The 22,103-nt window shown below is 43.9% G+C and overlaps 1 protein-coding gene across 50 annotated transcripts in view; it reads right to left on the minus strand.

The window, feature by feature from the left end:
• SORBS1 (sorbin and SH3 domain containing 1) overlaps positions 1 to 22,103 on the minus strand; it is a 254,213-nt gene that overhangs the window by 43,527 nt on the left and 188,583 nt on the right. For 13 of the 50 annotated variants that reach the window (XM_074382623.1, XM_074382621.1, XM_074382622.1 and 10 more), the window contains 7 exons: positions 21,099 to 21,182; positions 17,256 to 17,321; positions 16,599 to 16,700; positions 12,847 to 12,896; positions 3,478 to 3,650; positions 1,489 to 2,967; positions 740 to 825 (listed from right to left, as the gene is read on the minus strand). In XM_074382623.1, the coding sequence (XP_074238724.1) occupies positions 740 to 825; positions 1,489 to 2,967; positions 3,478 to 3,650; positions 12,847 to 12,896; positions 16,599 to 16,700; positions 17,256 to 17,321; positions 21,099 to 21,182 (2,040 nt within the window). The remainder of the gene's footprint in view (positions 1 to 739; positions 826 to 1,488; positions 2,968 to 3,477; positions 3,651 to 12,846; positions 12,897 to 16,598; positions 16,701 to 17,255; positions 17,322 to 21,098; positions 21,183 to 22,103) is intronic. The other 37 variants (XM_074382647.1, XM_074382665.1, XM_074382662.1 and 34 more) reach the window with 6 other exon arrangements.

Below are 22,103 nucleotides of genomic sequence, written 5' to 3' on the forward strand. Positions count from 1 at the left end.
ATCACAACGATTTATTCCAGCAAAAGCTTGTGATTTTTCCCATTTGGCTGATGCAAAGAACTACCTCTTCCCAAATCCCCAAGAAAAGGGACTCTTTCCCAGGCCCTGCCAGTCACCCCATGTCAGGACAGGCATTTCAGTAGTTACAAGAAAATATCCACATTTTGAAGTTCTTGGCTGGGGTTTGGTATCTGCCTTCTTCTGAGTTGAAGGCAACAGAGTTATAGGCAACTTCCTTAAATTATTTTATAAAAGGTATCAAGGTCATTGATATTTTTCGTTTTCCTCTTTCTCCTATTACATCCTTCTCAATTTGAACAAAGCTTTGTGCCAACAGAGGGATGGGCAGTATTGGAGAAATAATGTGGGTGGATTTCCTTGGAGACTACCAAGGGTGGGGCTGAGGGGGATGAAAGAGCAAACTCTGGTTTCTAGCTTACAAGGCATTAAGTGTAGCAGTGGACAACCTCTTTCTGTATCTCCCATGCAGCAGTGCTGGCTGGAACTGGCATTTATAACCTAGTGCCTGTGGGGAAATCAGTTCTACTTTCTGGAAAAGTCGACTAAAAGAGGAGTGACTGAGCCTAGGTCATATTAAAAAAATCACTTGTGAAAGCCTCAATTTTTACTTCCAATTGCTAGACCATGTCACCTCTCTGACACCTTCTGTCTAGAATCTTTATTTTATTCATACATTTTTTCCAAGCAAAACCTAAGAGATTTGAAAGATGGGATTTACCTCCTTATCATCATGACGTCTTCGAATAAATTCTTCTGTGGATTCCAAGTAATCAGCTGGTATAAAATGTCTTGGCGATTCTGAATCTTTAAAACAACAAAGTAGAGTTAAAAGAGGCAAAGATTTAGCTGGAAACCAACTTGGGAAGAGAGTTCACCTTTCATCTATCATAAATATCAAAATTTTAATAGACATTGTTGATTAACGATCAATGGTCAAATTCTGACGGAAAAAAAAAAAAAACAAATTCCACCCCCTGCCCCACTTTTTGGATTTATTTGTGAACTAGTTTAATGCAAAGAGAACTACTCAGAAGGCAAAAGGTGAGCTAAATGAGAGGACTTTCTTTGTAAAGTGTCCCTACAAAGAGGCGTGCAGGACCTTATAGGGACAAGTCACACACACACACATAGGGCCACTGAGAGAGGCTGCCTCTCAAAAAACCATGGGGTACGCTGGGAACTGGTGCAAACAGCAAGGGGTTCAAGAGTTCAAATGAACACATTTCTCAGTTGAGCTAAACGGCCAATTTTTCTTTCGAAACACAGTTTGGTGGTTAGTCTAAATGACATGGGGGTTTTGTTTTTAAAGAAGTGCAGCCACTACGAGCCATGATTAATTGCCAAGCAAAACAAACAGAAAACAAAAGACAGACCAGAAAATGAGCACCAAGGGCACAGAGGAGGAAGGGGAATGCAAGCAAAGTGGAGGACGGGGAGGTGAGACTAGGCAAACACACAAAATGCCACCTCCGCGGGACGGTGCCAGTTCACTTTGAGGGTTGTTGTTCCTGTCCAGCCTGTGGTCTGAGTATGGCACGGAGTTTCCATTATTAATGGCCCTCGGGTAGTCCTCCAGGGCTGCGGGTCTCTCCTGAGAGGGTTCTGAGCTGCGGCTAAGCCTGGCCATGGTGTGTCGGGAAGACAGGCGTGTGGGAACCACGGGCTTCCCCCCAGAAGGGGGCTGGTCCTGATGGGGCTGACTGGGTAGGTCTGGCTTCTGGCCCACCAGCAGGCCTGAGGAGTCACCAGGGGAAGGTTGTCTGGGGTGGTGCTGGAGGGGCTTTTTCAGCCGGAAAGGAAGGGGGCTCATTAGGTAGATGTTCCTGAGGAGGGTGCTCTTGTCCCCTCTGGAATCCAGGCGCCACTCGGGCTGTCTAGAGGTCTGCTGCTGCTCATGCTTCCGGATGGTGGTGAAGCGGGTGTATGAGGCCGGGCAGGTGCCCTTGCACTTATTGACGCGATGTTTGGGGAAATCTCCATGAACGCTGCCGCCACTGCCTTCTCTGCTGTCAGTGGAGATATTTGAACAGCGGTCCAGGTCATCGGAGCAGGTGGAGAGGGGCTCAGAAGGCACAAGGCCCTTGAAGCCCAAGGCATGGTGCGCCATATTGCTACACGTTGGGGAGGCATAGACCCCACTGGAGTTCATCCCATCCATCTCCTTGGGACGAAGCTTGGTTGACTCAAGGAGGGACTCGGCCGAGCGGGCTGAAGTCAGGCTTCCCCGGGACAGCACGGGTGTCGGAGACTTGCTCAGCCTGCCGGACAGGTCCAGGGACGGCATGGAACGGGACCGCTGAATCAACTGCTCAAAAGCCGTGATGCGGGAAGAGACGGTGTGCTTGGGGATGTGTTCTGAGCCCTCCTGGCTGGGGCCCAGCTCACCCCTGGACAATGCCAGGCCACTTTTTTCAAAGTGGGAGGCGAGATCCCGCACACTCGAGGAGGAGGAGATAGAGCCCAGGAAGAGGCCAGCTCGGTTGATCTGGTGCATGTCCCGGTAGAGCATGGTGAACTGCATCCCAGCCTTTCTTGAGAGAGGGCAGGGCCTCCTGCCGCTGGTGCCGTACTCCTGGAGGCTCATGGTGCTGCTCGACTTGCTGTCATAATCCCGTCGGGAGCGCATGAGCAGGTTCTCGATGCTCCCTCCCACTTGGAGGGGGAGGTCTCTTTTGGAATCATTCAAAGAACCGGAAACACAAAGGTTCTCACAGCTTTGAGCCTTCTCTGAGGGCAAGAGGATACTCTTCTGTTCCTGCAAAAGAGCGCTGGGAGCAGAGAGCCTGGGTTTGAATTTGGAAGGAAGGATTTCCGAAATGCAGGCTTTGGCAGCTGACAGGGGCTTCTTTTGCTTACACACAGGGCCTAACGCATTGCTAGTGTTAAACGTTCGGCTATGGACTGAAGATGAAGAAATCATGTGAGCATTCCCACCTTTACGATCCACTGGTAAGCATGCAGAATAAAATAAATAGACCCATTAGGTTAAAGCTGAAAGCTGCTAAAAAGAAAAAGGAGAGGTAACATGCTCATTGGTCATAAGGGCTTTTAAAAAATTCCCAGTCGATGTCTGGAAGCAAAATAATCTGTGCTGCAAAGCAGGTGCAAGGATGCAACAACAAAAAAAATGGCTACTCTGCTAGAGTTAGGAATGGCTAAAGCTCAGCTAATTTCTAAGAAAAGGTAATTAGGATGAGAGAGAGAAATCTTCAAGGAGAGCAAGGTGGCGGGGGTGGGGGGGGGTAGGGGGGGTCAAAGAAAGGGAAACTATTAAAACCAGAAAGAAAAATGGCCGGTAAGAAAATAGGGAAGGGAATTTACGAGGGCTCCAAGGCCTGGATGTGGGTCTGAACGAGGCGGGACTCATCCCCATTCCTGGAGGTTCACCATGGCTGACGCTCAGTGGATGGAGGTGGATGGGAGACGGAGGCCTGCAGGCTTCACCCAGTTTATTACCTTTTGTGGAAGCTGAGCTGGATGGTCGCTTGAGCCCACTCAGGCCCTGAAGAGGGATGTCGCCACCTTCCAAGACACTTTTGTAAATTTGTCTCTCATTCTCCAAGCTAGTGAGATCCCCAGGAGCCCCGTCTGATTCCCTCTTCACTGCATGGAAGTTGGAAGAATATATGCTATGAACAGGTAGTTTTGAAAGAAAAAGAGAAAAGGGAAAAAATGAAGATAAGAACAGGAGTTAGCGCTTTTGACATTTTTCAAACAGCACATTACCTGCTGAGGACAAGAAATATACCTCCTGGCATCCTGATCAAGCACTGTCCTTTCTAAAGAGTGCTCTTATTTAAAAACACATTTCTACAGACAGGCCCATGGAGCCCTGAATGCTCAGGAATCTTGCTCAAACAGCAAAGTTCTCTAATTGAGATGGCTGCATTTGGGCTTTAAAAGAAAAATTCTATCGAACGCTGCCTGGGGAAGAAGGGTTGGAGGAAGGATGGGGGAGACGGAAGGAGAACTACACACAGCAGGAGGGCCGGAGGACCCAGTGGCTACACGCACGATGGTGCAGTCAAGGACATGGGTGGTGCCTCTGTCATGTAGCCAGCCAGTATCGGCTACTTCAAGTTCACTACCTGGATTATTTTTCTGGGTTATTCTTCATAAGCACTTTGGAATATTAAAATCAGCAATGAAAGGGAGAGGCCCAACTGTCTTGGGTCTCCAGGAAAATCAGTGACCAAGGGAAATTGGAACCTGGGATTCTATGGGCTCTTAGTATCACATCCAGATTTGCCCACTTGCTTCTTTCAAAGCTTGTGTTCAGAACATTATAACATATAGTATGAGTATAAACAATTGCTCATTCATAGCCTCCATTTATTTTTTTATCTCATTAAAATCTAGGTATTTCTACAAGTTACCACAGATTCCTTTTGGAATGAGGTGAGGCACAGAAAAAAAAATTAAGAGTACTTACTCACTGAGTCCCTCCCTTCTCCTAATCCCACTTTTCTATGCCTGCCACTCACATACTGTCATTGACACACATACACACAGGCACACAGACACGTACATGCACAGACATGCGTGTGCACACACACACCCCTCAGTTAAGTGAATGACTCCTGTCCTGCAGAAGCACATAGTCTTCTGCCGGGCTGCTTTTATTCCTACCGAACTCAGTTTACTGGTATCAAAATAGATTTTTCAGCTCTGAAGACCCATTACTAGGTGGAATTCCTTCATCCCTCTGTTTCATTGTGAATATCATCTAATACAATAGAACAGCTTAAAGAATTACAAAGTGAACACCCATATTGTCCCCACCTAGCTTCTACGGGGGCCATGAACTACGACTGCTTGATCACACATCTGTCCAGCTGTATTTCCCTCTACTCATCCAGCAATGATCAATAATGCAATGCTTTTACATTCTGGGAAGCTGGCCTTTCCAGCCTCTGAGCCCCCATGGTTACCAAGAATGACAGCAAAAACAACTCCACACACCTCTTGGTGAGGCGTCCTATGTGGTAGGCACTGTGCCTATTGATCATTCTCGCTTCAATCCTAACCATCCTACTTCTGCTATTTTTCAGATGAGGAAACAAGGCACTGAGAGATTTGGAACTTGAACCAGGCCGTCGAGCACTACACAGATAGTATTCTAGTATTCTCTCTCAGCTCCTGTTTTAGTTTACTATTTATTTTATTATTACTATTATTATTTTTGTACAGATGGGGGCTTGCTATGTTGCCCAGGCTGGTCTTCAACTCCTGGCCTCAAGTGATCTTCCCACCTTGCCCTCCAACAGTGCTAGGGTTACAGGCATGAGGCAATGCACCCAACCTTCAGCTGCTGTTTTATTAATAGATAGAACACTTCCCTGCAACTGAGAAGGCAGTGGCTTGCACACCACAGGAACCAGAGGGAACTCAGAGATGCTCCAGCTCTCTATATGCCACCACTGCTGAGCATTACTCACCATGAATACACCCCTAAGACAAGTGGCACCAGAACCCAGGAGTCAGAAACAGAAAAGAGGTGGGGACTCTGGCAGAACACCATGACATTTCCACCTTAGAATAATAAAGTCCCCTGGGCAATACTATTGCTTCTGTCACTTGTAATCCCCTCACAGGAGCTGCCACTTACTGAGCCTCACCTTGTGCCACTTGGGGCTAAGGGCTTTATGTACCCTATTTCAGGTGACTGCGGGGGTGGGAGTCAGAGCTCCCCCAGGGTCCTCCTTCATTCACTCTGGCCTGGGTATGGGGATCAAATGCTTTTCCTCTTTACTTAGAGGAGATGGAAGAACCTGAGGGAAGCTTGTTCCATCATGCCTCTCAGCCATAACTGGCTGCCTGACCTCACACCTCTGCTCTACCTCACCAACAGTCAGATCTCATCCCACCCCCACACCTCAGCCACCTCACTCTCTGGCTTTATTCCACCCATTATCACCATTTTTTCCAGCTTCCTACCAGAATGATAAAGCAGCACTCAGGAAACCCCTCAGAATGGATTTGCCACAGCCAATTGTTTTTTTCTCTGATACCAAAGCTAAGAAAACATGCTTTTTCCAGATGTGTAACATTTTGAAACCGAGGCACTCCTTGTTTAAAAACAATACCTAAGAGCACTACAGCAATGCTGTGTCACCCAGGCTGGAGTGAAATGTCACAATCTCAGCTCACTGCAACCTCCGCCTCCTTGGTTCAAGTAATTCTTCTGCCTCCGCCTCCCAAATAGCTGAGACTACAGGCGACTGCCACCATGCCTAGCTTTTTAATTTAACTTTATTATTATTATTTTTTGTATTTTTGGTAGAGATAGGGTTTCAGTACGTTGGCCAGGATGGTCTTGAACTCCTGACCTTGTGATCTGCCTGCCTTGGCCTCCCAAGTGCTGGCATTACAGGTGTGAGCCACTGCGCTCAGCCACAACAATGTTTTTAAGTGTATCATATCCATCAGCTGTTCTAATGCTGAAGAGAGACCGTCTGTTTCACTGTACAAAAAGGGAAACTGAGGACCAGAATGTCAAAGCCATTTGCCCAAGGTCACAGAGTACTTGCTCTGTCCAAGCATATCAGAGATGGTAAGAGAAGGAGCCTTATCCCCTCAGCTGGTTGAGAAAGGCCCAATCAGGAAAAGCAGCTGAGTACTTAACAAAAGAAGTTAAGTTCAGAAGCTCAGCTCTGAGCAGCCTTGATTAAGCCAGACTTTGGTTCAGGAAGAGCAAGCCAGGAAGAGCTAGCACAGAGGATTCAACCTCTGGCTGAGATGCAAAGCTGGCTGCTGAATTTCGGGGGGATTCAACAAAAACACATTCACTGGAAGAATAAAGTGAGATAACAGAGGAATCATCCTAGGGCCAACTGTGGCCCATTAGCACTGGACAAGTGATGGGCCAGTTGTGCTAATGGGCAGGCTCTGGAGGCTGTGGACAGAGTCCTGGGACTCCAGCAAGGAATGTGGATCAGTGGAGGCAAACCCACTCTCGTTTAAAAACTTGCAAACAGTCTGTTTCTCTTGGTCTCAATTTCTTTCATTTGCAAAACTAATAGGCATGGGGAGATTGTACAAGAAATCCACTGAAAATCTGTTATGTACACAGAACTTTCTTTTGAGCTCCAGACACATAAATTCAACCACGTTCTAGACATCCACCTGGATGTTCCTTGGGCGTCTTAAACTCAACATGTTCCAAACCATCTCCCAACACCCGACCCAGAAAGCTTAGGAAATCGGTCTCCTTCCCGCTGTCCTTGCTCCTCAAGCCTAATCAGTCACCAAGCCCTGCTTTTTCCCTGTCCTTGACACAGCTCACATTAATCCCTTCACTGTCCACCTCCCGCCTTATCATCATTTACCCACAACTGTGCCACAAACACACATTGCTCCCCCAGTCTCCAGCTCTGATGCCCTCCAGTCATCTCTGTCTAGAAAAGGTATCATGTCATTCTACTGCTCATTTATTAAATCAACAAATATTTACTGAGCATCTAATAAGTGTCACTCTCCTACGTGGAGATCAACAGGCAACAGAACAGACAAAAAGTTCCAGCTTCAAGAAGCTTACATTCACCATTCAAAATCATTTGGTTATTTCAAGAAGAAGAAAAAAACCTAACTTGTTAACTGTAGCTTTGCAGGAGGGAGTCTAGATAATCCTCTAAATGTTTCATTTCATAGCCTTTTGTACTGCATGAAAAAAATATATTTATAATGTTATTGTTATTCACATTTTATTTGCAGCTCCTCTATAAAACTTAACCTTTCTTCCTCCACAAAACAATAGGTGCTCACTCCTCCCTCCTGGGCCCCATCATTGCATGCACCCCACTGGATTCTGGTTATTTAAAAATCTGTCTCCCCTATTACACCTGGAACCCCTTGAGGCCAGGAAGTTTATCTTCTTAATTTTTGCATGTCTGATGCCTTGGATGGTTGGTTGGTCAATAAATATTAGTGGAATAAAAGATTCTACAAAAATTAAATGCCTACATGCATACAGATTTCTGACACATTTGTAAGGTCCAGGCGAATCTTTACTGTTTCATATGGTTCTTCAGGTTATGATCTGTGTTTTGTTTCCAAATCAGATTAAAAGGAAAAGGTGTTCCCAAGTCTACCATCCCCATACAGGGAAGAACAACTTGTTCTCGAGTGCCACCTGCTGGTCAAATAGAGTAAAGCTCTTTGGTTAGGCAACACTGAAATAAAAATAATTAGTTCCCTCTACTGATTCATAGATCTGAAATGCTAGGAAAATAAAGTATAAAACTGGACACACACTCTGATGGTAACTATAAATATATATATACATACACACATACACACACACTATATATATGTGTGTGTGTATATATATATATATGGAGAGAGAGAGAGAGAGAGAGAGAAAGGCAAGGACTTGTAGTTGTATTAGGATATTGGGATTATAGGTGAATTCCTTCCTCTCTGTTCCCAGTTCTTTTACTATATCATATGTAACCAGTGTTAATTAATAAAATTCTCAACTGAAGTCTGTCCAAGATATTGAAGTCGGCTTAAAACAATGCCATCACTTCTCCAGTTGCCCACAAAATTGTGAACCTGGGCCACCTGTGACTCCTCTTCATTCTCTGGGTTAAGGTCAAGTCATGCCAGTGTTTCTGCCTACACATCATTCCTGGCCAACCAGTGAAAGGGGCCAGATTCAATTCACCAGTTGCCTGCCTCGGTGCTAACCAAGTTGGATTTCAGTTAAGTAAGATCTACCGATGCATCCATTCATTGAGCAAACATTTTGGGTCAGGCACCCCACTTAGGCTGGTTCCTCACCAATTTGATATTAAAAATCTTACTCATTTGGATAAACTGGGGGAAAACCAAGCCTAATTACTGAAGAATCCACAAATGGTAGAATAGCAGGAGGAAAAATCTCATTTATTCCTGCCAAATATTTCATGAGAGCTGAAAAACAGGCTTCCAAGACCTATTTTCAGTGATATAAATAAGAACTCTTGGTAAATTAATGGATTGAATATCTTCATGCACATTCAGAGTGAAAACAATTTGCTCTTTTAATCAGCTTACATTAGTACCCTCCAATCCTGCTAACCCACTATCATAAATAGTTCCTTAAACCAGGCGTCCCCAAACTGTGGCCCCCGAGGCCATTTATCCAGCCCTCCGCCGCACTTTAGGAAGGGGCACCTCTTTCATTGGTGGTCAGTGAGAGGAGCACAGTATGTGGCGGCCCTCCAACAGTCTGAGGGACAGTGAACTGGCCCCCTGTGTAAAAAGTTTGGGGATGCCTGCCTTAAACTGTGGTGTGTGTGTGTGTGTGTGTGTGTGTGTGTGTGTATGTGTGTGTTTGAGACAGAGTATCTCTCTGTCACCCAGGCTGGAGTGCAGTGGTGCGATCTTGACTCACGGCCAACCTCTGCATCCTGGGCAAGCAATCCTTCACCTTGGCCTCCCAAATAGCTGGAACTACAGTCCTGTGTCACCAAGCCCAGCTAATTTTTACAATATTTTTTGTAAGGAGGAAGTCTTGCCATGTTGCCCAGACTGGTCTTGAACTCCTGGCCTCAAGTGATCCACCCACCTCAGCCTCCCAAAGTGCTGGGATTACAGGTGTGAGCCACCGTGCCAGGTAAAAATTGTTTTTTAAGAGCTCAAAATCATTAAGCCTTGGTATGTCTTCTGCTAACTTATTACCAAATTTTGAATCAGTATGGTGCAGATGAGTTTACTGCCAACCCCAGTCCCTTGGCCTAGAGCTTCACTCTTCCTAATCTGGATATGGCTCTGCCCTGTACCTGCTGTGGAACTATGGCATTATACTGCTTTATGATGTGCCTATTTCCTCATCTATAAAACAGGGATTAAAAATTATGCCTGATTGGACAGGTGTGGTGGCTGACACCTGTAATCCCAGCACTCTGGGAGGCCAAGGGGAGCAGACCACCTGAGGTCAGGAGTTCGAGACCAGCCTGGCCAATATGGCAAATCCCCGTCTCTACTAAAAATATAAAAATTAGCTGAGTGTGGTGGCAGGCCTGTAATCCCAGCTCCTTGGGAGGGTGAGGCAGGAGAACACTTGAACCTGGGAGGCAGAGGTTACAGTGAGCCAAGATTGAGCCACTGCACTCCAGCCTGGGCAACAAGAGCAAAACTCTGTCTCAAAAGGAAAAAAAAAATGCCCCATTTTGGAATGTTCAGAGGGTGAAATGAGGTAAGGTAGATAAAATACTAAGCACAGGGCCTGGCACATAGTAAATGGCCGATAAATTGTTAAAGTGAAGCTATTCAATACCTGTGCTCTTTATCCTGACTGCCTGTGGTTGCCGCTTTTTCTCCTGAATACTTGTAACCATCATAGTCTACTTCATTCATTTGCCACTTTGCCTTTTCATTTACTAAACTTATTTTGTGTGTGTGTGTTTTGTCCCCAAACTATTAAGGGACTATATCTACATTCCTATTAAAGTACAGAGCTTAGTGCCTTGGATCCAGTAGAGCCAGGGAATTCACTCGGCCAGCTACCCCATGAAGCCCTTTCTGCCTTGTGCAGTTTAGGGCGATAGAGGTGAGGAGGTAAAAGAGGGGAGCAGGCAGCAGGGTTCACACGGGCAGTTGGGGATGCCAAAGTGACAAGCTGAGAATAAACAGGTGGCCTGGGGGACCAAGGAGAGTTTGCTAGGAGCTGTGGTCTTGATGACACCCTTTATCTGCAGGTTGCCTAGGGTCATCTGGTGGGCTTCACCTCTGAAGGCACATCTCTAGGACCCAGAGGACCGGTGACTTGTTGTCATTTTTAGAGCTGAAGGCCCAGCTCAACTGGAAGCTCTTTAAAAGGGAGTGAGCTGCAAAGCCAGAGTGGGGGGCAGGGGTCCCGATGCTATACCTGAGTCCTGACACCTGTCATATTAGTGACTTAATCACCAACCCCACAGTGAACACAAGAGACTTCACGCAGTCCCTCTCCGAGGTGGGAACTGTCCCCTAAGGCAGTCCTCCTCTAGCTGCTGTCTTAATATATCTTCTTAATTTCTTCTTATGCTCCTGGGCATATTAATCATGAAACACATATATTTATAGAAAAAATTAACATAACGTATCTAGAGCTTTTGATCACTACCTTAAAAAGATTAAAGTTATTAAAGTTTTTCAACTTTTCCTCCAAAATACCCAAATCCCTGCTGACTTTCAAATGAAACTCTTCTTGTAAAGCACATTCTCCAGCAATGAAAGGAGGATGTGTCCCAGAGACCACAATATCTGTCAAAAAAATTTATAGACTCAGCATCTCTGCTCATTGTGGATTGACTCAACCTTAGTAGAATAGGTAATAGGTGTGCCTTCCCCTCATTGTCCTATTTCAAAGAACAAGACACATATGTGATTGTGATAAAATAAGAAAAGCTCCTACCAAAACAAGCTCCTTTCCTAAACTCACTGGATGTGCCAGGCACTGTGAAGACTTGGGCCTTGCCCTCGAGGAGTTTATAATACACTCATGATTATAAAAATACAAGAGTAGAACTCAGGTATACAGCAACAGAAGTAAGGGCCATTGAGGTACTAACATGAGCCTGGGTAAAGGAAGGCTCCATGAGGGCCGAACTATACAAGCTAAATGTTTGCTATTTACCACATATAGAACAGGAGGTGAGGGTAGCACTGAACACTTTCAGCTGGGATAACAGCTTCACAGCAAAGTGCTGAGAAAGGCAATTTGCTATAGGATTCAGGATGGTTTGGTAGGGGGAAGAGGCTGGTCGTTACCCCAGGAAGGAGTAGGGTGTGCATGCATCATCCAGACAGAGTCCAAAGAACTGACGGAGGGTAATAGATGCCCGTCTCTGTGAGCATTGGGTAAATTAGCCCTCTCGGCCCCACCCTCCCCTCAACCCCTTCATCCCTCCCTCCATCTTTTTTTTTTTTTAAGATGGAGTATGGCGGGGTGTCTCAAAAAAAAAAAAAAAGACGGAGTCTTGCTCTGTCACCCAGACTGCAGTACAGTGGCACGATCTCAGCTCACTGCAACCTCCACCTCCTGGGTTCAAGGGATTCTCCTGCCTCAGCCTGCCAAGTAGCTGGGATTACAGGTGCAGGCTACCAAGCCCAGCTATTTTTTATTTTTATTTTTTAGTAGAGATGAGGTTTCACCATGTTGGTCAGGCTGGTCTTGAGCTATTGACTTCATGATCCACCCACCTCGGCCTCCCTAAGTGCTGAGATTACAGGCGAGGCACTGCTCCCGGCTGAGAATTAATTTATTTATTTTTTATTTTGGGGAGAGAGTCTGGTTCTTTCACCCAGACTGGAGTGCAGTGGTGTAATCTCAGCTCACTGCAGCTTAAATCTCTGGGCTCAAGAGATCCTCCTGCCTCAGCCTCCCAAGCAGCTGGAACTAAAGGTACACGCCTCGCTAATTTTTTTTTTTTTTTTTTTTTTTAGAGACAGGGTCTATGTTGCCCAGGCTGGTCTTGAACTCCTGGGCCCAAATGATCCTCCTGCCTTAGCCTCTCAAAGTACTGAGATTACAGGCATAAGCCACAATGCCAGGCAAGAACTTTTATTCTAAACTTAGACAAATAAACTCACATTCTAAAGGTAAAGATGCCAAAATAGGGGAAGTTTATAAAAGATAATATAAATCATCACAAAATTAATTTAGAAGAGGAGGCAAGAACAGAAGGAAAATAATTTGAAGAATACAATTAGATCACTTCTTATCACCAAACTATACATCATTCAGAGCCATTAGGCTGATACAAACAAAACACACTTTGGGTCCAAAATATAAGCTTCTCTATTTCCATTTCTGACATTTAACATATTAAGCAACATAAACAAAGTAAAATGGCAACTTACTATCCAGGAGTCTCTGAAGAAATTTCCGGAGTGGGGCTGATAGCTGAGCTCTGTAAATGTCCAAGAAAGAAAAGAAAGAAGAAAAAAATAATATAGATGATTTATTTTGACTCATATGTTTCAAGTCAAGAGGAAAAAGAGAGAGGTCACTTTCTCTTCCTAGTTTAGATAAGGACCTCTGGAAGTCAGGGGGGCTGGATGGAAAAGGTCTTCAATGCTGGTGGAGGGCGGTGCTCTTTCTCTGGGAGGAGAATGTAAGGGCAGGTGGGCTCTCCTACTCCTGGTCTTTTGCTTTTCAGTGTATGCACCCAAGGCCCTCTGGGTGGGTCAGGAGAGGGCCACCTGGCTCATACTTGTCTTCCGTCACAAGTCACCGGGCAGATAGGCCCTCCAGTGGGCCAACATGCTTTAATGACATGAATGGCACATCCTCCACCAGCTTCTCTGCAGCCCTCAGAACCCCCTCTGAGCCGATTGCAGATCCCATCATGCACCCCAAATGCCACATCCAGAGAGAAGGTCACCCAACACTTTAGGGCCAGAATGCACAAAAGTGTATTTTAACATGCTACCGTGTATTTAGATTATTTGTGTGTGCTTATGCATAACTGTGTATGAAAATTTAGGAGTGCAGAAATGGGGAGAAACGCAATTTCACCAACCCTATTAATGATCATTTCAGCATAAATAAGGGAATGCTTTATAAAATTACCACGCACCACGCAAAAGGAAGAAAACAACCAAGAGCTACATGCAGAAAAAAAGCAACATAATTCTGTAGTTTAGGGTTTCTGTTGTTGTCTTGGAGAGAAAAACGCAAAGGGTTTGATATGCCTGTTTTTAAAAATAAGGTAGTAGTTGAATAAATCAATGTAAAGGTTAATTTTAAGGATAATCCTACCTTACCTAATGGCCTCATCTCTAATAACCATTTTAAGAAAAACTAGCTATTTGGAGAAGAGACAGTTAAGGAAAGGAGAGAAAGAAAAGGAAGAGATAGTCAAAGAGAGAAAAGGAAATGACAGGGCAGAGGCAATCCCACCCGCATAGCCCTCTGCCTGCTGAAACCTGTTGGGCTTGTGAGCTGTCATTTACGAGGGCACCTCTGCACCGGGATGAGGACTGTACCCCATGCCACCCCATTATTCCGCAGAGAGCACACCCTCTGACCTCCAACTCCATCGTCCAGCCTTTTTGGCTGCACTTTTTAGCCTCCCTGCCCGCCCATCCTCTGCTTCCTTGGTCTCCAGCCTCTGAACAACTGACCTGTGTGGCCTTCCACCTTGGAAGACCTTGCCCTGGTCTCCATCTTGAAAAACCTTTGACCCTGTAGAGTCCTCTGGGAACACTCTCCTTCCTGCCTGCCTGCCTGCCTTCCTTCCTTCCTTCCTTCCTTCCTTCCTTCCATGGTCACATCTTTTCATTCAGTGCTGTACCCCTGCAGGCTCCTCATTCTCTGCCATGAACTTACTCACCCAGCAACCTCCAAAGACTTCGGAAACATCTTAGTCATCACATCCACTGGCCTTCCTGGGAGTTCATCTTTCTGGACCTCTGGGAAGATTTCACACTTTATCCTCTTGCTTCATCACTCGCTTTTCTCTCTCCCTCTGTGAACTCTGCTTTCTCTCCCTCTCCCCTTCTCCTATTCCATGTCACCCAACATCCCCATAGGTAGTTGTTAGTTTCACATCCTTTCTCTCAACACAATTCCCTCTTGAGTCTGTCATCTACTCCCCAGCCGGGTGTCTTCATCTACTCCCAGGGCTTCAAACATTGCCTGCACTCAAGTGACTCCAATCCCCATCTTAAGCCCATGCCTCTTCCAAAAACCCTAGTCTTAGACTTCCAACTGCCTACCGGATATTCCCTATATGACACCCAACCAACACCTCAAAGGTCAGTTACCTAAAGCCAGCTACCTCACCTTGCCTCTGCCCCGATCGTCTTCCCAGATTTCCTCTGTGATGTGCTCAAGTCCTCATTCTTCCAGCTGCCTGGCCAAAACCCCAAGGTTGTCTTTGTCTCAATCTCATCCTCCAATTCTTTGCTGTTTACACCAGTCAATTAAAAAGTCCCACTGCAACATCCTCAGTGACCTCGCTCGGACCTGCTCTCCCCACTGCATGCTGGTGCACCCACCCAGCATGGGCTCTCACCACAGCCACAGCCACCACTCTCACTCCAGGACTAGCTGTGATCACTTCTCACATAAGAACTTCAATTCCACAGTGGCTAACCTGGTTCCTCCACCCTAATTGGAAACTAAACCCCTAACCCCACTCCGCCTGCCCCGCCCATCACCTGTCTGCCTCACCCGTGTGTGCAGTGCCTGTTGTGGCTCCTTCCGAGTACTGAGAGAGAGCTCGGACCTAAGCCCCGGTCCTGCTGGCTTCCTCATGCTCTGCTCTCTCTGGATTCCCAATTCCCAACACCCTCAATCAACCTGTAGCTCCTTGGCTCCTGATTCTCTTATCCCAGACCCCTTGGCTGCTGCCAAATCCCCAGTCTCTTCACCCCTTTCCTGGTTTGAGTCTCTGCTGCTCTCATGACTTTTGTGCCCAAATCACTGGGGCTGGAGATCTGACTCCCATCAGCAGTTTCCTCTGTTTCTGTCACAGTTTGTGGACCTTCTTAGCTTCCTCAGCTTCATATTCCTTTACTGTCTTCTTCTTTTTTTTTTTTTTTTCTTTTTGAGACAGAGTCTCACCCTGTCACCCAGGCTGGAGTGCAGAGGTGTGCTCTCAGCTCACTGCAATCTCTGCCTCCTGAATTCAAGCGATTCTCCTGCCTCAGCCTCCCGAGTAGCTGGGATTATAGGTGCTCACCACCATGCCCGGCTAATTTTTGTATTTTTAGTAGAGACAGAGTTTCTCTATGCTGGCCAGGCTGGTCTCGAACTCCTGACATCAAGTGACCCATCTGCCTCAGACTCCCAAAGTGCTGGGATTACAGGCATGGGCCACCGCGCCCGGCCTCCTTTTGTATCTTCTCTAAAGATATCTTTTTCTTTTAAGAGTCTCTTTTGTTTTGTCAGGGAGCCCTACAGGCAGCACTGGGAACATTTGTTTTTTTCCTCCTTGGAAACCTACTTACCACAGTGTCTCTCTTTCTCTCACTTTCTCTCAAACACCCTTTAATAAACCACATTTTGACACAGCTCCCTTTAAAATATCAATGCAGGCTTAGTTTCAAACACTTTTTTTGTGTGTCCAGGCCATCTGACCTCTGAGAGCATCTTTCACTGAGAACTTTCTGACCTTTAAAATGACAAACACTACTACGCTGACAGCGCCATGCACAGAAAGGGTACCCAGAGCACGCTGCTGAGTTTTTGAAACTCATCTCTGAGCTTGGTATCTCCCAGGGCTGCCAAAAAGACAAGGAAACTGCCAAAAATGGCTCCCTGAAAATTCAGAGAAGGCGCCCAGAAGCGAAGGAAGGGAACTTAAAAGGTCACCCCTGGAAAGCAGAGAAACAGAATAAGGTAGGAGAGTAGTTTCAATCTGCAGCCTCTCTGCATATAACTGAAGAATCCCCTTTAAGGAAGATGCCAAGCTCAAAAGAAAACCAAGCAAAAATGAACTGGGCAGGGGTGAGGGAAGGGTCCAAAACAGGAGGCAGAAAGCCATGCAGCCTAAAATAACCAGCATCACCATCTGTCACCTCAGCTACATAAAAAAACCACAGAACAAAGAAAACAAAGCACAGCTTGAAAAGGAACTGATGGCATGAGAAAAACTAGGAAATACCTGTGGCACGTTTGCACTGGGTGCTTTATTAAGCGTCTCCATTTTTTCTAAATCTGCCTCTAACTCTGTCTGGCAGAGGTTGAGATCTTTGTCTAGATTAGTCTGGTTCAAGAAAGAAAAGATGGGAAAGAATGTTTTAGTTTAGAGGAAAGGGAGAAAGAATGGAAGGTTAAGTTAGAAAAAAATGATTTTTTTTTCTTTTTTTTTTTTTAGTGTTACACTTTCATAAGGCCAAGATAGCACAACTAAAACACGGGAGCTTACCAGAAATTAATTAGACATGAAAACAGAGAATGTAACATTAGGCAATGTAAAGCAGAAATCCTGAAGTAATCAGAGCTTCAAAAATCTATTCTACTTGCTAAGGAGAACTACAAAAACCTACCTTTAAAGAAATGTCTATTTTCTCTTTTTTCAGAGTGTGGTAACAGTGACAAATACTCAATGTCAGAAGGATATGTAATTGCCTTAAAAACCTCTAAACATTAGTATATGTCTTAGAGAATTTGTTACATAGTTTTATTACCAAGCCAAAAAAAAAAAAAGCATCAAGTTTTTTAAAAAGTGATTTAAGAAAAAAACAAACCCACAACACACTCACACTAACCAAAGCTAGAGAGCACACACAGTCCAACAGAGGAGGCACAGCGGAATTACCTTTCTATCCTCTCTAGGAAGGATAGAGCAGTCTCCAGGAGTATAATCCCATATCTTTTTGGGAGGCTGACGGGAAGCAGAGGAGGAAATGAAGAAATGAGCATAAAGACATAAAGACAAACACGGAGACTGGCTCAAACAAGGAGGGGCACACTAGGAGAACTGTATCAACACAGAAAGGTGAACTCAAAAGCAGGGGAGTGGGTGCTGCCCATGGACACGAGGCTGCCTGCAGGAGGGGAAGCCTGAGGATTTGGGAGCTGGGACCATTACCTAGGAATTTTGCTTCTATGTCTATGTTTCAAAAGCAACTCATTGTTGAATTCTAAATATTGAAAACTTAAGAAAACAAGGCGGGGGGCGGGGGCGGGAAGCATTAACACAAACGTAAACAAAACTAGAAAACTTTTAAATTCCTCATTGTTCTTTTCAAACTAAGATTGACACTCAAGATTCCACATTTTTGAGGCAGTCTTCTGCTGTAAAATTTATTGTGTATTAACACGTGTGTGAATTTAGAGGTGTGGTCAATGGACTGAACCAAATGTACTTTCCACGGTTTGTAACAACGAAATCCATGTACAAAATGGTTGTTAAATAGTGCACTAGACAATTTCATACCAGAAGTTTAAAAATCTCCTTTTACAGTTTAACTAGACCTTGATAATACTATTAGTGGTAAAGACATACTTTTCATCCTCTTCAGAGAACAGAGTTTAAAATTTAAAGAGGGGAATGTAAGGTTCTTTTTGTTTTGTCTTTTAACCCTTTAAGTCAGATTTAGAGCTGCATTCCTAAGACAGAAATTTGCCAAAAGATGATTGTAAGCTTAATGAGGAAGGAGTCCCGAGGGTGGGACATTCAGAGGTTACAGGTGACTTCTAACCCTGGATCCTCTCTTCCACTTGTTCTGCCTATTTAGAATTGTATTTTCTTACATAATGACCTCTAGGGTGGTAAGAAATAAATCATTAACAGCTCCTAAAATTTTGTGCAAATTTCATTACAGCCAACTCTATGGAAGCATTCAAATCGGGTTACATTGTGAAATTCTGACTTGCAAATGAGAAGTAATCTGATTCCAAGATGTGTTCACCACTGACACTCACAGGTCAGTAATGTCATCTCCGCACACGTATATTCTGCATTTCGTAAAGTAAGTGACACTAACAATTACCATTCATCTTTAAGCACTTAATACACTTGGACTGTTCACCTGCAGAAGTAGACTTTTTGAAGTCTAATGACTTATGGTCATTTCTTTACTGCAATAAACAGAACAGTGTTTACAAATTAATCTTGTTTTAAATAATCTTTCTAAAATGGTCCCTGGAATCTTGAACTATTTGCTATTCTAACAACTTGTTAGAGCTAAATAGCTATAGTTTTAGTCAGCATCTTGCTGAAATTTTAGTTCACTTTGGATGGCTTAAACAAAGAGGTGGAGGAAGCAAGGAGTTCAGGGTGTATGTCTAGTGTCAAAAGTTCCAGCAGGTCTTACTCAGGGAAAGTGGTCCCCACTTGGTGTGAGGAAAAAACAAAAGTAGAAATGCTGATTCCCATGATCTAGTAGGAGTTTTAATTTGACTCTGCTTCCGAATGGCTGAAAAACTTTCCAAAAGAACTTCCATGGTTTTTACCACTTTTATTTATGTTTCTTATTCTTCCGTGGCAGAGTAGTTGGGGAAGGAAGTGAAGAAAAAATTTCTCCTCACCACACCTTCCTCCCAAATCCTGTTGGTTCAACTAGATAATAAGCCCACCTTTAGGATGCCTCCGACCATAAGGAGCCATTCATTTCAGGGCTGTCCCTCAGGATGTGGGCATGGAGTTTGTTAGTTTGGCAAGTCTTCACAGTACTATTTTTCAAAGTAAGACCTACACAAGAGGGAGCCATCTCATTAGAAGAACTCTGAGGCCTGTGCAAAGAATGCATGTGGCTTCAGAGAAAATGCTATTTTGAAAAAGCATCTCTAAGTCTTTAAATAATTAAAAGGCTATTAGAGCACTGGGGTAGGGATACAAGCTATAAGAAGGTCCCAATATACAATTGGACTGTGTTCTCAACATTTCTTTGAAGTTATCTGTGTGGTACCTGGACTGAAGTTTTTGGCAGCAATCACATTAATTTATCAAGCTATGCATGGAGACTATTTCATGTATGCTGGTATTGAAATACTGTATATTATCCTCAAAAATTATTTGTAATGATAGATTCAGTAAAACAATAACAGCTAATTAGAAATAAAAATTCTACCACTTTTCCTGAAAGCTAATATTCAAGGTAAAACTAATTTAGTCATTTAGCAGATGAGATGGCCAGAAATTTGTGGATTCTGAAACAGACACCAAAAATCAATGGCATGGACTCTATTAAACATAATTGAATAGCTTTTGCTTTCCTTGATTAAAGTATGGCATTGTTGCTTTATCCACCAATCATGGTCTGTTTGGGGGTTAGGAAACAACGACACACAGCAAAAGCTTTTTTTTCGTGATGTAATTGGTTTTAAGAAAAAGAACAAAAGAGAAAGGGTTAGGATACTGTTAAACACTACATGTGGAAAAGATTGCCTAAGGCAGACTTAACTGATATCTGAATGGTGAACAGCGGAGAGAAAAAAAAAAGAGAGAGAGAGAGAGAGAGAAAGGAGAAGAAATGAGGTGTGCACCAATGCTTTGGGGAGGGGAGGAGGGTGCAGACTTTGGGTCAGATGCGTCCCTCTCCACTGGTCACTAGGTGGCGCTGTTCATCCAGGACAGCTCAGCTGCTATCGGGAGACAGTGTCTAGGAGGGACCAGAAGAGAGGAACAAGCAGGCTGTTTGCAAGTCTGGTGCTCTTAACTCAGAAGATGCCTGAACTTTCAAAGCTCAGCACTGCCAAATTAAAGAGCAATTTCTAAGCACCAGCTTAATTTCTCTGTTTTAATAAAAAAAATCTTAAACATTTTACTGAACTATAAAGTTCACTCTTGTCTGCAAATAAAACTATCAACCCAGAACATAGAAACTCAAAAGCTGGATCCAATGCTTAAAGTCTCATATAATCATCTAATAAAATGTTTTTATACGCTTCACTCCTCCACCTGTACATTGTTTTTGCGGCTGTAATAATTAAGATTTTGAAGTAACTAGAGTTTTAAAGTCAGTTTCCAGTCATCTCTAGAGGAAGGATGAGCTCAATTCTCCCTTCTATTTCATATTCCTTTGGGTGCAAGGCTAAGAAAATCCTCCTTTAAGTGCCAAAAAGCAATCTGTACGAAAGCCAACTCAGAGATATCATGGGGGAAGAATAGGTTGAATACTAAATATGTTAGAATTCCTTAGTCCCATTTCAAACTTTGGGAAATATCCTACATCACAGAAATCATTCCCTAAAAGTCACCCATAATGGGGTTGCGTTAGTGGGTCACATCTGCATAAAGAGGTCCTTGCTGGCCTGCTCTGGGACTTCATTTACATATGTGCTTTTAAAAATACTATTTAAAGCAGAGACAATGCTGGTCTTCGCAGTATATAATGCATTTTCAGCTTGTCTTTAGCCATCCACAAGGAATGTAATATTTGTTGTTACTGGGGGAGGTCTAAGACAAGCAATGATTATTAGTGTTTCTCTGGGATATTCCAGCAAGATATACTTCCAGAGCTCACTGTCCTTTCTCAGTGAAGCAATACAAAAGAAAGCTTAGAGGTTGTAGCGAGAAGACACAATCCCACTACAGACAACCAACGTGACTGGCCCCACTTCCTGAATTCCTTACAAATATCTGATCTTTAGCAGCAACAATGCATCCACAGCATTAGTTTAAAAGGTGTATAACCACTGAAGCTATTAAACTTACCGGTTTCCCAAACTCCAATTCCGAAAAGAATTTATACCAAGGTTCATTCTTTAAATCTATCTCTTCTGGGCTTATATCCCGACTCTATAGGGGTTGGTGATAGGGAAATGGAAGAAAGAGAAGGATAACATTATGCAAAGATTACATAGGAACAGGCCAGTAGAGATGCAGTGGTTTCCAGGTATATACAGCAATTGCATTTAAGAGCAGCAATCATCTGTTTTTACTGACATCAGTAAAAACAGGAGGGAGAGGACAGTGAGTGAATCATTCTCAGCCCTAAGGCAGAGGAAAATGGACTACAGATGGAGAACTTTGCACCACACTGCTGCATATACAACAATTCTGAATCTGGGCATAACAGCATTCTGCAATAATTTTCAATAATGTGGAAGAAAAGAAAGCCCTTTACAGAGAACTATTAGTTATACGCAAATTACCTGGTGAGCACACCAAACATTTAGCCATCTATGCCAGTTGAGTAGAGCAAACGATTTTTATGGGCTAGTACAATTTTAGTACTTATTTGCAAAGCTGCCTTAAGGTTTTCAAAATAAACACAAATATTGACACTTTATAAAAAGCCAATTGGTTAATACTGCATCTTTAATGGCACATGAGTAGGTAGGAAACCATGTCCCGTACACAGTAAAGTGAAAGTGAAGAGTGATATAAGACAGAGGACACAGTGAAAAAAACATTTTAAACAAGCATCCATGGCGGATGAATACAGACAGAATAAACTTCATGTTTTAACAAATAAATGTTAAAGAACTGAGGAAAAAATAAAGTGAAAGAAAAGCTAGACGAGACAGATAACAGAACGAAGGGGAAAAAACTTCTGGGTTACGTCACAAAAATAAGTTAGATTTCTCACTTTATATAACACTATGAGGTATCAATAGACTGATCATTTGATTCTATGGGATATAATATTTAACCAAATAAGGATAAAGTTCTGGCACCTTATTTCATGGAATAACACGTTTCGGGAAATAACTAGTT

The sequence above is a fragment of the Saimiri boliviensis genome, chromosome 12, assembly GCF_048565385.1.
Source record: "Saimiri boliviensis isolate mSaiBol1 chromosome 12, mSaiBol1.pri, whole genome shotgun sequence".
Classification (NCBI taxonomy): Eukaryota; Metazoa; Chordata; class Mammalia; order Primates; family Cebidae; genus Saimiri; species Saimiri boliviensis.